This window comes from Alosa pseudoharengus, unplaced genomic scaffold, assembly GCF_046254945.1.
Source record: "Alosa pseudoharengus isolate Yale_2024_CS ecotype anadromous, Long Island Sound unplaced genomic scaffold, YU_APseudo_1.1 YU_APseudo_1.1_scf_20, whole genome shotgun sequence".
NCBI lineage: Eukaryota > Metazoa > Chordata > Actinopteri > Clupeiformes > Clupeidae > Alosa > Alosa pseudoharengus.
Window position 1 is genome coordinate 6,360,446 of NW_027468664.1, and position 14,608 is coordinate 6,375,053.

General features: G+C 47.8%; 1 protein-coding gene across 1 annotated transcript in view; it reads left to right on the top strand.

Annotated features, from left to right (window-relative positions):
* The window catches only part of usp54b (ubiquitin specific peptidase 54b), a 50,478-nt gene extending 37,669 nt beyond the window's left edge, over positions 1–12,809 (top strand). Inside the window, exons 9-14 of the mRNA XM_076297500.1 lie at positions 1–64; positions 870–1,049; positions 1,440–2,100; positions 4,113–4,240; positions 5,058–5,216; positions 12,688–12,809. The exon at positions 1–64 is cut by the window's left edge and continues 102 nt beyond it. Coding sequence (XP_076153615.1) covers positions 1–64; positions 870–1,049; positions 1,440–2,100; positions 4,113–4,240; positions 5,058–5,216; positions 12,688–12,719 — 1,224 coding nt within the window. The 3' untranslated portion in view covers positions 12,720–12,809. The remainder of the gene's footprint in view (positions 65–869; positions 1,050–1,439; positions 2,101–4,112; positions 4,241–5,057; positions 5,217–12,687) is intronic.
* Positions 12,810–14,608: the final 1,799 nt, after the last annotated feature.

The following is a 14,608-nucleotide window of genomic DNA, read 5'->3' on the forward strand; positions in this document are numbered from 1 at the left end:
CAGGACGCAGCCCCTCAGCTGGACCTGCAGCACAGCAGCAAGGGCTACGACAGCGAGGACAGCGGTGAGCGCCACGGAGGGAGGGATAGAGAAATGGAACTGAGAAAGAGAGAATCTGAGAGACGGAGAGATGAGACGGAGAGATGAGACGGAGAGATGAGATGGAGAGATGAGAGGAAGATAGAGAAGAGATAAGAGGGAGATAGAGAAGAGATAAGAGGGAGGTAGAGATAGAGAGATGAGGGGAAGAGAGGAGAGCTAGATGAACAGGAGAGTGGGAGAGAATAGAGAAAGAGAGTGAGTGACCGTTGAGTGGGTTTGTAGTGATTGAAAGAGTTCTGGTCGACTTGAGTCAGCACTCTGTCTGGACGACCCCTCTTGACATCAGGCGTAATGATGTGGGCAGCTCTCTCTCAATTTGTCAGTGGTTTTGGCGCCGTCCCCCACTTCATTAGGTACAGTAGTGATGCCCTAGTAGGCAGACATAGCAGAGCTCTCATTTGGGCTAATGCTTTTACTCCATGTCTCTATCGTAGAGCGGCCCAACGTTGTCACAACGCGTCTTGCACAAGGCACCACTGTGAGTCGCAGATTCCACTTCTGTGACTTTGTTTTTGTTGATTCAGAAACAGAAAGCCCTGTTTTGCAGTAGTAGATCCCAAAGGGGGTTATTGTTGTGTGTTGAGATGTGTGAGTCTGTTGTGGTTGTGTTTGCTATTGTTATATAACACAATATTGAGATGTTTTTGTTGTAGTTAAACAGTATATTATTGAGATGTTTTTTTTTCTGTAGTTGTACAGTATTAAGATGTGTTGAGTTTGACTGTGGCCGTGTGTGTGTGTGTGTGTGTGTGTGTGTGTGCGGTCAGGCCGGGAGCCGTCCATCTCCAGCGACACGCGCACCGACTCGTCCACGGACAGCTGCAGCTACCTGCCGACGCGTTCGCAGCACGAGTCGCTGGCCAGCCACTTCTCCTCGGACTCCCAGGGGACCGTGGTCTGCAGCCCCGACAGCCCAGCAGGGTCCCACCACAGTCTGGAGACAGCAGGTTGGGCACACACACACACACACACACATATTTTATGTATTTATTAATGGAAACACATACACACACACTCTCTCTCTCTCACACACACACACACACACACACACACACACACACACACTAACATATTTTATGTATTTATTAATGGAAACACATACACACACTCACTCTCTCACACACACACGCACACACACACACACACGCACATACATTTTATGTATTTATTAATGGAAACACATACAGAAACTCACAGGTGTAGATATCCTCGACTGAACTTATAACAGTATGCATAAATACATACATTATGAAGTGCTCATTATAGATGCATTATACAGTGCTCATACACGCATTGACCTATCAGAGCTCCCTGACGTGTCCCCTTACTCTGCTCAGGTGAGGTGCTGTTGAAGGAGCAGCCCAGCCCCGTGTCCACGCCCCGTCCCTCCAGCAGGGGTCGACCTCAGCAGGACTACCCGGACGCCGGGACCCTCCTGATGCACGGGCGGCCCCCGTCCTGTGCCAGCTCGGGCCTGGGGGGCTGCGGCTCGTCGGTGGGGGGGGGCAGCGGCGCCAGCGTGGCCGGGGGCCCCCAAGGGGGGGGTGTGGGACGGGGACGACTGGGAGGACGCGACGTCTGGGAGGACGAGAGCACCAGCAGCGAGTCCAAGTCCAGCTCGTCCGCCGGCGGGGGGGGGCGATGCTACCGGCCCGCCTGGCGCCCGCGGCGCGAGGCCCTCAACATCGACAGCATCTTCACCCGCCCGGGGGACGTCGCGGGCCGTCGCTGGACGCAGCCGCTCTCCGCACTGCCCGCCAGCCCCCCGCTGGGCGCGGCCGGAGGCGCTGGGGGGGCGGGCGGCGGTGGTGTGGCCGAGGCCGAGGCGGCAGCGGCGGCGTGCGAGGGCGAGATGGAGAGACTGCCCGCTCCACCACCACCACCACCGCGCCTCATCCAGAGGATGGAGAGCGGCTACGAGAGCAGCGAGCGCAACAGCAACAGCCCCGTCAGCATGGACATGCCCCTGCACGAGGCCGCCGGCGCCAGCACACACAGGTAGCGCTCCACACGCCCACGCAACTCACACACACACACACACACACCCACACCCACGCAACTCACACACACACACACACACACACACACACCTTAAGGCTTCTACATACATTACCTGACGCACCCGACCGGTAGCGCGACAATGTGACGTCAAAATGACGTAGATCTCTCTGGCGCGCCAGGGTTTTGGCCGTGTAGCACACGGTAGCGCACCACTCATTTTTTTTCAGACGAGCGCAACAAGGCAGAAACAGGAAGATGGACTAGTTCGAGGGCAAGCGAGAGTTGCAGTGTTGTTACAGTCGTGAATTTTTAATAGTTTGCTGGATAAGTTAACAAAGTTACCAGTGAGAGTTGCAACACATGGAATTAAGAGGAAAGAATAGAAATGATTTATTTTCAAACAAAGGATATCTATTAAGGCCTGAACAAAATCTCTTTCCACTTCAGGAAATTACACAAACTCAGCCAGCTGCTAGCTAGCTAGCCAGCAAACTAAACTGTTTAAATTATTAAAATTTCCCTTGGGATGACTACAGTACCTATCTATTTATCTATCTATCTATCTACCTGTGCACACACCTTGGAAACTACATGATAATGATGATGGTAGTTGTGAATAGTAGCAACCAAAGTCTGAAGTACCATCACAGAGGCTAGCTAACCCTAGCTACTAGTGTTTCTTACATTACTGCAGCTTCTTCTGCTGTAACGTAGTTAATGTTAGTCTTTTCACAACAGCGACACCTCTGTTCAGGAGAATATTGCAACTAGTGTCGCGACCACCACGCGCGAGTATAAATGGTTACGGCGCTTCTGTGACGTCACATTGTTGCGCTACTGGTCGGGTGCGTTGAGTATGTGGCGCACTTAACACACACCCACACACACAGAATAGCTCACATTAGTATAGTATATAAGTATATATACTTTTTTGATCCCGTGAGGGAAATTTGGTCTCTGCATTTAACCCAATCGGTGAATTAGTGAAACACAAACAGCACACAGTGAACACACAGTGAGGTGAAGCACACACTAATCCCGGCGCAGTGAGCTGCCTGCTACAACGGCGGCGCTCGGGGAGCAGTGAGGGGTTAGCTGCCTTGCTCAAGGGCACTTCAGCCACGGCCCACTGGTCGGGGCTTGAACCGGCAACCCTCCGGTTACAAGTCCAGAGTGCTAACCAGTGGGCCACGGCTGCCCAAAGTACTTACACACACACACACACATTCAGAATATCAACTCACTTTACCCACACACACACATTAAAGGGGAACTTGGCAGCTATTTCAACATAATAAACCCGTTTAGAAATCATTTGGATGGTTAAATGACCTGTTCCGGTGAAAATGGTGACTTTTCCCGCTGCCCCTAGCGTCCCCAGGTGGAAAACCAACCTTGCAACATTGAGACTACCGTCCCGGAAAGAGAAGTGAGAAACAAGAAACTCGTTTTAAATCGTGTTTCTTACCTTGTACCATCCACATAGTCTGCCGAACTTATGCTTACCGGTTTGCTAGCTTGTAAACAAATCCATGTGCTTTATCATTACCTTTTTCCACAGTTTGAAATAGCATAATGCACAATTTCTTCAGCAGAGGGGGAAATCCTGCCAAGTTTCCCTTTAACATCTCAGCTAACACACACACACACACACACACACACACACACACACACACACACACAAACACACACATTCAGATCTCAAGTCACTTACCCACATAACACACTTAACATCTCAGCTCATATTACCCACACACTCACATTTCCATCTCAGCATACAGACACACACAAATGCACAGATGTACACACACTTGCATATCTGTGTCATTCACCTACACGCAATCCAATAGAAACAATGTAACAATGTAACATTACATACATGCAGCACAGACACACACACACACACACACACACACACACACACACACAGGTAAACCCTACTTCTTACACATTATGCATAAAAGCGTCACTTTTTGGGTTATTCCGCTGACGTTCCTCTCCTGTCTCAGGGATATGGCCAGTAAAAGGTCACTGACCTTTGGGCCGTCCTGGCGCTCCGTGCCTAAGTCCAAGAGCAGCAGCGCCATCCTGCAAGAGCTCCCTTCGCCGAGCTGGCCGCGCACCCTCACCGGCCCAGGTGAGTGCAGATGGACACAGCCGTCGGTCAGACACCGCAAGCATGGGTTGTGGCTCCACCGCAGGCTCTGACGGTAGTGGAGTATTGACCTGCTCTAGCATTAGTTACTGGTATGTTGACTTTGGCCGCCTAGAGATACAATTAGGTGAGTCTAAATGCGGTCAGCAGTGGTGTTTGCTTATCTGAGAGCCACTACTTCAGGGGCCAATGTCTGTAAATCAGACCAGATCAGCTGATCTAATGTGACAGGAATGACAGAAATATACACTAGAGAGCCTAATGGTGTTGATCAGTGCTGAGCCTGGGGCCAATTTTACTGGCATTCCACACTCCCTTACGTCCAACAGCATCTCCTTCTCACAGCTTCTCCTGTGTGTGCATGCACATTCATATTTACATTCATATTTATGTATGTGTGTGTTTGTTTGTTTGTTTGGTGTGTGTGTGTGTGTGTTTATGTCCGTATCCGTATCCGTGTGTGTGTGTGTGTGTGTGTTTGTTTGTTTGTTTGTTTGTTTGGTGTGTGTGTGTGTGTGTTTATGTCCGTATCCGTATCCGTGTGTGTGTGTGTGTGTGTGTTTGTTTGTTTGTTTGGTGTGTGTGTGTGTGTGTTTATGTCCGTATCCGTATCCGTGTGGGTGTGTGTGTGTGTGTTTGTTTGTTTGTTTGTTTGTTTGTTTGTTTGTTTGTTTGTTGTTTGTTGTTTGTGTGTGTGTGTGTGTGTGTGTGTGTGTGTGTGTGTGTGTGTGTGTGTGTGTGTGTGTTTATGTGTGTTTATGTCCGTATCCGTATCCGTGTCCGTGTGTGTGTGTTGCAGCCGAGGGCCGCAGCGAGCTGGACGAGCTGCAGGAGGAGGTGGCGCGTCGCGCGCGGCAGCAGGAGCTCCAGAGGAAGCGGGAGAAGGAGCGGGAGGCGGCGCAGGGCTTCAACCCCAAACCCAGCAAGTTCATGGACCTGGACGAGCTGCAGCACCAGGGTAAACAGCAGCACGGGCACACTGGGGTGGGGGGGACAATGACCAAAGGTGTTCTGTAACCGTGATGCACAAGTGTGTGTCAAGTCATGTGTACAAGTCATGTGTGTTTGTGTATTCGTGGTCGTGCTTGTGTTTGTTGTCCCCTTCAACACATTATGCTGGTCTAATTGGACGCGGTCAGCTCAGGACTGCAGCATACTGTGTGGCCTACACCGCTGCACTAGGGTCTAGCCCTGCAGTAGCTAGAGAGAGTGGGGTCTGACAGGAGCACTTTGTGTGGGTGGTAAACATGACTCGCTCAACCTCCATCCCATAATTTCAACCGGAGGAGGAGGGTGGTGGAGCGAGAGCAGAGAGGAAGAGGAGGAGAGAGAGGAGGAGAGAGAGAGGCAGAAGGAGGAGCGGTAATGAGCAGTGGGTGGCAGGGTTGCCAGCTTCAGATGAATCCTTCCGAAATCGATAGGCCTTCCTCAGCAGGATTGGAATGGATTGCTGTGGGCGATGCGGTTGCATGAACTGGCATCCCAGAGGTATAATCAAATGTAATGCACGCGTAAGGCATAGCCACACCCCAGTGCTCAAAATCGTTGGCTGTAAATGCACAGCAGTAACGGAGGCCAAGAGCCATCTCACACACGCATGTGTCCGAGTGCCAAGCTACCCTTTGGAGTATTAATGGAACTGTAGGAAATGTAGTTTTTGAATTATGTCCCTGCAAATGCACCCACTCTTTCTAATTTCCCAAGGACTGGCAAGTTCAATTTTCAAATTTGAACTGTTAGTATTTTGTGTGTGTGTGTGTGTGTGTGTGTGTGTGTGTGTGTGTGTGTGTGTGTGTGTGTGTGTGTGTGTGTGCGCGCATGTTGTTGGTCCAAAATGGTGGCCTGTCTAGTGTGATTTATGAGAGTAGCTTCTTTTCAACAGCCAGGCAGAGAACGAGGGGAAAAAATCCCAGACCAGACCAGGCTATTTTAAACAACCAGCTCAAAGCACTGAAATTCAGGTCACCAGTGTGTGTGTGTGCAAATGTGTGTGTGTGTGAATGTGTGCGTGTGTGTGCGTGTGCGTGTGTTTGTGTGCTTTAACAGAAAGGATGGTCATTTTTTTTTTTTTTAATTGGATGATTATCTGTTACCCAGTTGAAATGAGCTTCGGGATTAGCACCCTCTGACCCCAGCTGCTAATGGGTCAGCCAGCTCCAGTGCAGCCCCAGCCCCTCCAGCCAATAGGAATCAGAGCTCTTCAAACAGTCTCAGCAAACAGTTCTCAAGTCTCTCTTCAGATTATCAGTCCAGATTGGTCAACAGGTCAACACATGACCTCATAGTGTGTCTTTTGGTCCACATACCGGCACATAGTGTGTTCATTCATATGCATTATCTCTCTCTCTCTCTCTCTCTTTCTCTACACACACACACACACACACACACACACACACTTCTCTTTGTCAGTTCCTTGGTGTGTGTATTATGTTTGTCCAGTGTATTTGTGTGTGTGTGTGTGCTACCTGTGAGCCCCTAAGCAGTCTACCGTGTACTATGCTCATGGAAGACAGAGTTTGTTTGGCACTTACAATTTAGAATTACTCAGACAATGTGCTAGAATGCCTCCACAGGGATAAACTGCACTGTAATTTCAGATGTTTGGGTTTTAAAAGGAGTGAGACTTCAGCAACCATGGCAGCACATCTTAACCTCTCATGCAGTTTTGTTCATGTAACAACTGAAGGCAGGAGAGCAACCAAGGCAGCTCTAGGCCGAGTATCTCCTGGGCCAAAGCTTGGCCTCCGCTTCCACAGGAATGAAAACCGTCATTTACAAACATTAACTAATCTAATGAGGTCTGCAATGCAGACTGATGACTATTGTGATGATGATTGATGTAAAGTGTAATGTTCCAGTAGATTATGAATGGTTAGGGCTGGTCACGGAAGGCCTTTTGAGTCTTGGTTTCTCTCCTGTGCATCCGATGCTTCTTCACTCTGCCCTTTCTAACATGCCACTCATTAAGGGTGCCTTCAGCAGGCCGAGCAGTGGCACCACAGGGGTCAAACACAAGGTCATTTTTACGTGGCCAAAAGGCCACCTCCTCTCGAACGTGGCTCAGATGGACCTGTGGTGCGACACTTAACCTGCTGAACGTCCCCGACAAAACTGTATTCTCCTGGTGTCGAGTGGCAGGTCCCACTCGCGCCTTTCTCTGACCAACTGCAGCTGTACAGTAGAACAGAGGCAGCATGCTAGGCCCTTCATAACTCACCTCTTTCTTTCTTCCCTTGCATTTTGCTTTCTTTCTCTTTCCTCCCCTCTTGCCCTGTCTCTCACTCTCTCTCTCTCTCTTTCTCTCTCTCTCTCTTTCTTTCACTTTCTTCTCCCTCTCTTTTCTCTCTTTGTTTCCTCTCCATTCTGTTTTATTTTATTCTTTTGCATTGTAGCTTCACTAAGATTGCCCATGCATGAGGCTAACACTGATAGCAGGACTGAGTCTGCGGCCGGCCGGCTGCAGGGGTGCATGCGGAGGGCAGGAGCTCAGCTGGAGGTCGCACGGCCACCGGAGCAGAGCCGACCGCACGGGCCGCAAAGGTACCGCCCCCCCCCCCCCTCCCCTCGCTCTCCTCTCCCCCCAGCCCCCCAGTTGTCTGCCCCACCACCTGTGGAAAGCTCATTGGTGTTGGTCTGGTGGTCTGGTCTCAGCTGAGGGCGGTTCAAAAGGCCGGTCCCAGTGGTCGGTGACGCCACAAAGGAAAGCTTGTAATGAATGGATTAGGAAAAGCTAATTTCACACTGTCTTACACAGTGAGACACCTCATGACTTGTGGGGTCGGAGGGAACCTTACTGACATTGTTGTAACAGTATTGTGCTTGGTTGGATCAGGCAAATATTTAATTGATGCCTTACAAATTGATGTACCCTTTATGGGAAAGCCTGCCATTTACATGCACTTTTAATTCTGCTTTGTGAAGGCATTATGAGATATCCACTGAATATTAAGGGTTTACCCCTGTTACCCATGGGCCTTCTTTTCTTTTCTCTGATTGTCTAGCACTCTGTAAAGCGCCATGAGACATATGTAATGTTTTGGTGCTCTATAAGTAAAATTAAATTGAAATTGAAAATTGATTTGAAAATCACATAGACCAATTAAGCAATGCAACCCAGTAAAAGTGTTTTCCTTCATGATCAACATCATCGCTATCATGCTTATCTACTTTAATTTCTTGCCTCCATATTCTGATTTCCTTCTTCATGGTCCCCACAAGGAATTACAAAATGTCACCTTCTTGGTTTTCTGTTCTGTTCATCAAGTTGCTGAACAAATCTGTATACGCCAAAATATTTAATAATTTCTGCCTCCTTGCAGCTGTCACACCATGTCTGGCCATGATCAAACTTACACTTAATGCCGCCCCAAGATAAGGTATTTATGTGTAGGACAAGAAGTTTAGATCACAAGATAGGGTATTCATGTGTAGGACAAGAAGTTTAGATCACAAGATAGGGTATTCATGTGTAGGACAAGAAGTTTAGATCACAAGATAAGGTATTCATGTGTAGGACAAGAAGTTCAATGGCTACACAGACACTATACAGTAATGGCTCTCAAGGTCTGAATGTAGAGGCACTTTTCCCCTTCTTCCTCTATTCTACTTCTTCTTTTCCTTCTTCAGCTTCCTCTTCCCCTTCTTCCTTTTCTTCTTCTTCTTCTACTGTTTCTTCTGGTCTTCTTCCTCTTCCTCTTCTTTCTCCTCCTCTTGCCACTTCCTTCTGTTGTCCAGATCGATGAGAGCAGGGGCGGTGATGTATGGGCTGACCTGGCCCACAGCCCCATGGGTAATTACGGAGCGTGGTGGTCTGGGAGTATTTACAGGGAGCCAACACTCTATCACATTAATCAGTGCTGCTTACCCAACCAAACACTCTTTCTCCCATACACACAAACACACACCACAAACACACACTCTCACACACTGTCATGAAAAAACACTCTCACATACCGTATGCACATACTGTAACACACGCACACACACACACACGCATACACACACACACACACACACACACACACACACACACACACACACACACACACACACACACACACACACGCATACACACACACACACACACACACACACACACACACACACACACACACACACACAACCAGCACAAACTCAATCAATTATAGATATACATTAGTCACTAAGTTTCTTTGACTGCATCTGTCATGGGGGCATAAAGCTGAGAGAGTGAGATAAAGAGAGATGAAGGTGGAGATGGAGGTGTCCCATCACCCTCATTCAAATGTGTGTTCCCAACTGTGTGTGTGTGTGTGTGTGCGTGTGTGCGTGCGTGTGTGTGTGTGTGTGTGTGTGTGTGTGAATCCCTCTGCTTTTACTCATACTCTTTCATTACTGCTGGTTTCACTTCAGATCACTGCAGTCCGGTGGCACGTTTATCACTACAGTGATTCATCTGCAGCAAAAGCAGGTTAAGGTCACTGTGTGCGTCACTCCTCAACGCATGTGTCGTGTGTGTGTGGTAGTGTATATGAGTGTGTGTGTGTGTGTGTGTGTGTGTGTGTGTGTGTGTGTGTGTGTGTGTGTTTGTGTGTGTGTGTGTGTGGTATGTATATGAGTGTATAGAGCTTGTGTGTGAGTGTGTTAAGTGTAGGTCATGTTAAATGCAGATTATGTAAGACAGGAAATAGAAGTTGTGTAGTTGTGGTATTTGAAATCCCCTTGCAGCCATAGGGAGAGGAGTATGGATGCGGGGCACCTCGTGCTGGGCTGCTGTAGCTGCTCTGTTAGAAGCAGGAGCGATGGTAGTGTGGGAACATTACTTTGTTATGGGACCAGAAGCAGGAGCGATGGTAGTGTGGGAACATTACTTTGTTATGGGACCAGTGGCGGCAGCTGGTTTTAAAAGTAGTGGACGAAGCTGCGGACGGCGGAGTTGGATTTGGGGGGTGGGAGGGGGGGTTGTTGGTTTGGCTGGTAAATGAAAGCAAAGGCCTTATAAAGGACTGTGAGGGTGTAAAGCAATTATATCGTACTCCAGATTAATATAGTGTTGTTACACTTAATCAATGAGTTTATTAAATGTGTACATTTTATTAATTTAATTTCCCTTTGAAAGTGTAGGGGGGATGTTCACTCCTTTCCTCAATGACCAAGCCTCTGGTGGGTACAGTACATGGTGCTGTACGCATTATCCTACCACACCAGAAGCTGGTCTGGAAATTTAAAAAATGATCACAAAGTGGACAGAAAGCAATGTTTCACACAGGCCAGCTCTCCATAATGCAGGTGTATGTGTCATATAGCTATCAGTTTGTACCATATGTCCTGTAGCCAAGGGTTAGCGTACAGCAGATAAAATACTCGTACTGATCTGAAAGAAAACAGAAACCACATATAACAAAGCAGAGAGTTTTAGTCTCATATGAAGTGTTGTCACTGGTGAGTTTTCATTATGATAAAAGATATTCAGCTCTATGTAGGACTGGTATTCTCACCAGTGACATTGGCACTATGTATTGGCAAAGTTTTCTATTATTACTATGGTGTGTGTGTGTTTGTGTGCGTGTGTTGTGTGTGTGATTTCCTTCATATCACTCTCCAGGATGTTTATTTTTGGCAGGAAAACATGAAAAAATTCTCAGACCTACTGCAAGTGGTGATGATAGTGCTGCATCTACTGTATATTGAGCAAATATTAAAGCAACACCAAAGAGTTTTTTGTTCCATAAAATAATGTTTCCAAAATCGTTTCAGTGGTTCATCAACTCGTAACAGGATGAATGGCACTTCTGCATTCGTTTCGCGACTATCTATCGGCTATAACCGCACTATGCAATTTTGCCAGATCATCATACTTTCATAACATCATGCAACATACCGGGACTCTACCTTGGCTGTGGACATCGTTATTTCCAAAGCCGCTGCTGGATAAACAAATAGCGTGCCTGCAACAGAGGAAAAGTGCTTTGGTGGTACTTTAACAAACTCTTTCAAACTGTCCGACCAGGTGGTTTAATTTGGTTTACTTGTTTTTAAATTGAACAAAGTGTGCTATCTGGAGACAAAGCTAATGTAACAATTACTAGTCATACTTGAGGAGAGATAAGTGGCCATGTTTTCTCCTGTATTACAGTATATCTCCTATAGAAATCCTATTTTCTTCTCTATTATAGATGTGAACCTTTGTACCCTTTGTACTCTTCCAGCTTGTTTGTAACCAACTCACTGCTACAATATGAACACTCTTGTGTCTGTGGCTGCCATTTCTATTTGTTCCTCACACTCCTTCAGTATACTGTATGTTTTAGAATTTGTGATACTCAGCAGAAGATGAACCAAAATCATGCTACATTCGGCAGTAAAGAAATGAAAATTGACTATGAGCATTAACTGTAGCCCTTCTGTTAGGCAGTATGTGTCATCGGTGTATGAGTGTTTGTGTGAATGGGTGAATGTGAGTCATTACTCTGTAAAGCGCTTTGAGTGCTCGGATAAGTAGAAGAGTGCTATATAGATGCAGTCCATTTACCTTTTACCAAAGCCACGGTTTCAACAAGTTCTTCCCAAACGGTGCACTCTGGTCTGAAGAAACATAGAATACATGATTTATGGCTTAGTAGGCTACTTTGGAATCACCGTTTTTTTACCTTACATGGGACACTGAAAATTAAGTATTCACTACAAGTAAATTAAATAAATAAATGAATACATTAATAAGTAAATTCACTATCTTTTATTTTTCTGTATGTTTATTGTGTATACGTCTATTCTGTTGCTTTCTTTAGTGTGGTAATAGCAGCTTACTTTTTTTGTTTCCTAGTGAGTACAGGAATGCATGAATGCTGCTTCTGCAGTGTCCTATGTTTGTCCAGACCCAGTGTGTCTGACCCCACGCTCAGCCCACAACACTTCAGTACTTGCTGGACTCATTTTACTCATTTTTTAAACTACTATACGCCCTGGTCAAACTCTATTTAGAATCCCTATTATTTAGTCATTTGGGAGCTTACAAATCAGCCAAATGCTCTTCTTGTGCTGGAAATATAAGAATGTTTGACACATTTGAGTGCACATTTGTATGCTGATCATCTCATGGTTTAAAAATCCCTGAACTGTTTTTTTGAGGAAACACTACGTACATATTGTGCCGACATTATGTTTTGACCAAAAGTCTCTCTCTCCTGTTGTAGTGTCCTGTTGTTTCCTATCTTGGCAGCACATGCCACCCCTGTCTTGTGTCTGCTGTCAGCATAATCCTGACCACACCTCTCTCTCTCTCTCTCTCACACTCTCTCTCGCTCTCTCTCTCTCTCTCCCTCTCTCCCTCCTCCCTCTCCCCCCTCTCTCTCTCTCCCTCTCTCTCTCTCTCTCTCCCTCTCTCTCTCTCTCCCTCTCCCCCCTCTCTCTGTCTCTCTCTCTCTCCCTCTCTCTCTCTCTCTCCCCAATAGTGAACAGCCTGGCCCGCTCCAAGTACTGCTGACGAAAACCCCCCACCAGCTCTGGGACACCAATCAGGACGCTGCCCTTGCCCTGCCCTCCCGTTCCCTCCCTCAGTCCCCCACCTCCACCAATCAAGTCCCATCTTTCTCTCAGAGCCACACGTCAATCACCTCCCCCGCCTCCACACAGCAGTCGCCCAATAGCCATGTCGTCCCCGGAAGTCATTACGATTGGCCGAGCCCCGCGGAGGAGGCGGGGCTGAGGGAGGATGAGCGCTGGGAGGGCATCAGGTTGTCCGACATCCTGCAGGCCTCAGGTGTGTCCATCCGGCCCCTCCGCAAGCACCTGGCCATCTCCCTGCCCTCGCTGCCGCTGGACGCCTGGAGCCTGCTGGGGAGGGTGGAGCAGCAGAGCCAGGCTGCGGGGCCAGAAGGGCCCCCTCCACCCCCTCCCCAGCCCCCCCGCCCCGAAGACGGAGAGAAGCGAGGGAGGAGAGAGGAGGCGCAGAGCCGAGATGGGGAGAACCACCTGCGCCTCCCGCTGTGGCACCCGCTCAACTCCGCCCCCCAGCGCTCCCCCGGCCTATCCCGCGCCAGCCCCAGTCCTCTGACCCCGCCCAGGCCCACGTGCCATTGGTCATCCTGGAGCCTGGACCGGCCTGATGCCGTGGTGACGCCGTACATGACCCCCCCTGACAGCACCTGGGTCCCCTGCTCCCCAGCCTCCGAAACCGGCCATTCATTCAGTTCCAGGACACAGGGAAGCATGTCCTGCCCTGACCCCTGGTCCCGCACGCCACACCAGGGAAGAGAGATGCGCAGTGCCCCCGACCGCAGTACAGGCTCTGGAGCTGACCTGGAGCCTGTGGAACAGGAGCTCTCCGAGCTGGACTCCCTCTACCAAGCTAGTCTGATGGCCCAAAGCAGCCCAGCTTCAGCCCTCCCTGCTGCCGGACCCAGAACAGGTAGGGATGTGCTGTGGTCAGTGGTCAGTGGTGGGAATGGGTCACAGGGTAGTAGATGTGTCTAGCTTCCAGGGGATATCAGGACTCAATTTAGCACCACTAATATAAAATGGTAGTTAGGTTTTTATTTCAGTTATATTTGAAAGCTTCACACACATTCATAGAGAACATAACTAAAATTTTGTAAGTGTCCACAAAATGTTGTCAAAGTGGTTAGCTAGCTAAACACTAGCACTACTAGCATCTGTTGAGGTTACAGGCCAGTGTCATATATTGATTCTTGAGATCTAATATTGAATAAATGAATAGTCCACATAATGCTGAATAGTTAATGTAGTAACTAAATCTTAAATACAAAAAACATGTTCTCCAGTGCCTCACTTGCTTGGGCTTGAAACATGATTTGAATACAGGGTATTTCACTATGAATAAAACATCTAATTAATTAATTCCAGAGTGAGCTATACTGTAAGTGAATGTGAAGGATTGTTTGAAAAATCAGTGTCTGTTAACGAAGCTGTCTTCTGTGAATGAAGTGGTCTTCAGAAACCATAGATGTGAGCGTTGAATCAAATTGCATATTGATCATTTCGTATGATAATTTATTTCTGTCAAAGTAATTTCACTGTTTCTCCGTGCTTGGATTGGGCAGTGACTGCCGTGTGTGGCTCTATCATTTCTTGCAAGTTCAGGAGACGTCTTAACTATAAACACTACAGATTTACAAACGAATGAGTCCTCAAGCCACAAACCAAAGACTAAGGCATCGCATTACAAAACTGAGACATTTAGTTTTACAGCTACATGCACTCGTGATCAGATTAATCTACTCACGGCAAGACACAGTACAATACAAAATGTTACAAAATGTTCCAGTTATGCTGTTCCTTGTAGCTCCATATTTCTTCCAGAGATGCCCTACATGGTCCCTGCTAAATTAACATGGGTGTGTGTTTAGTGATGCT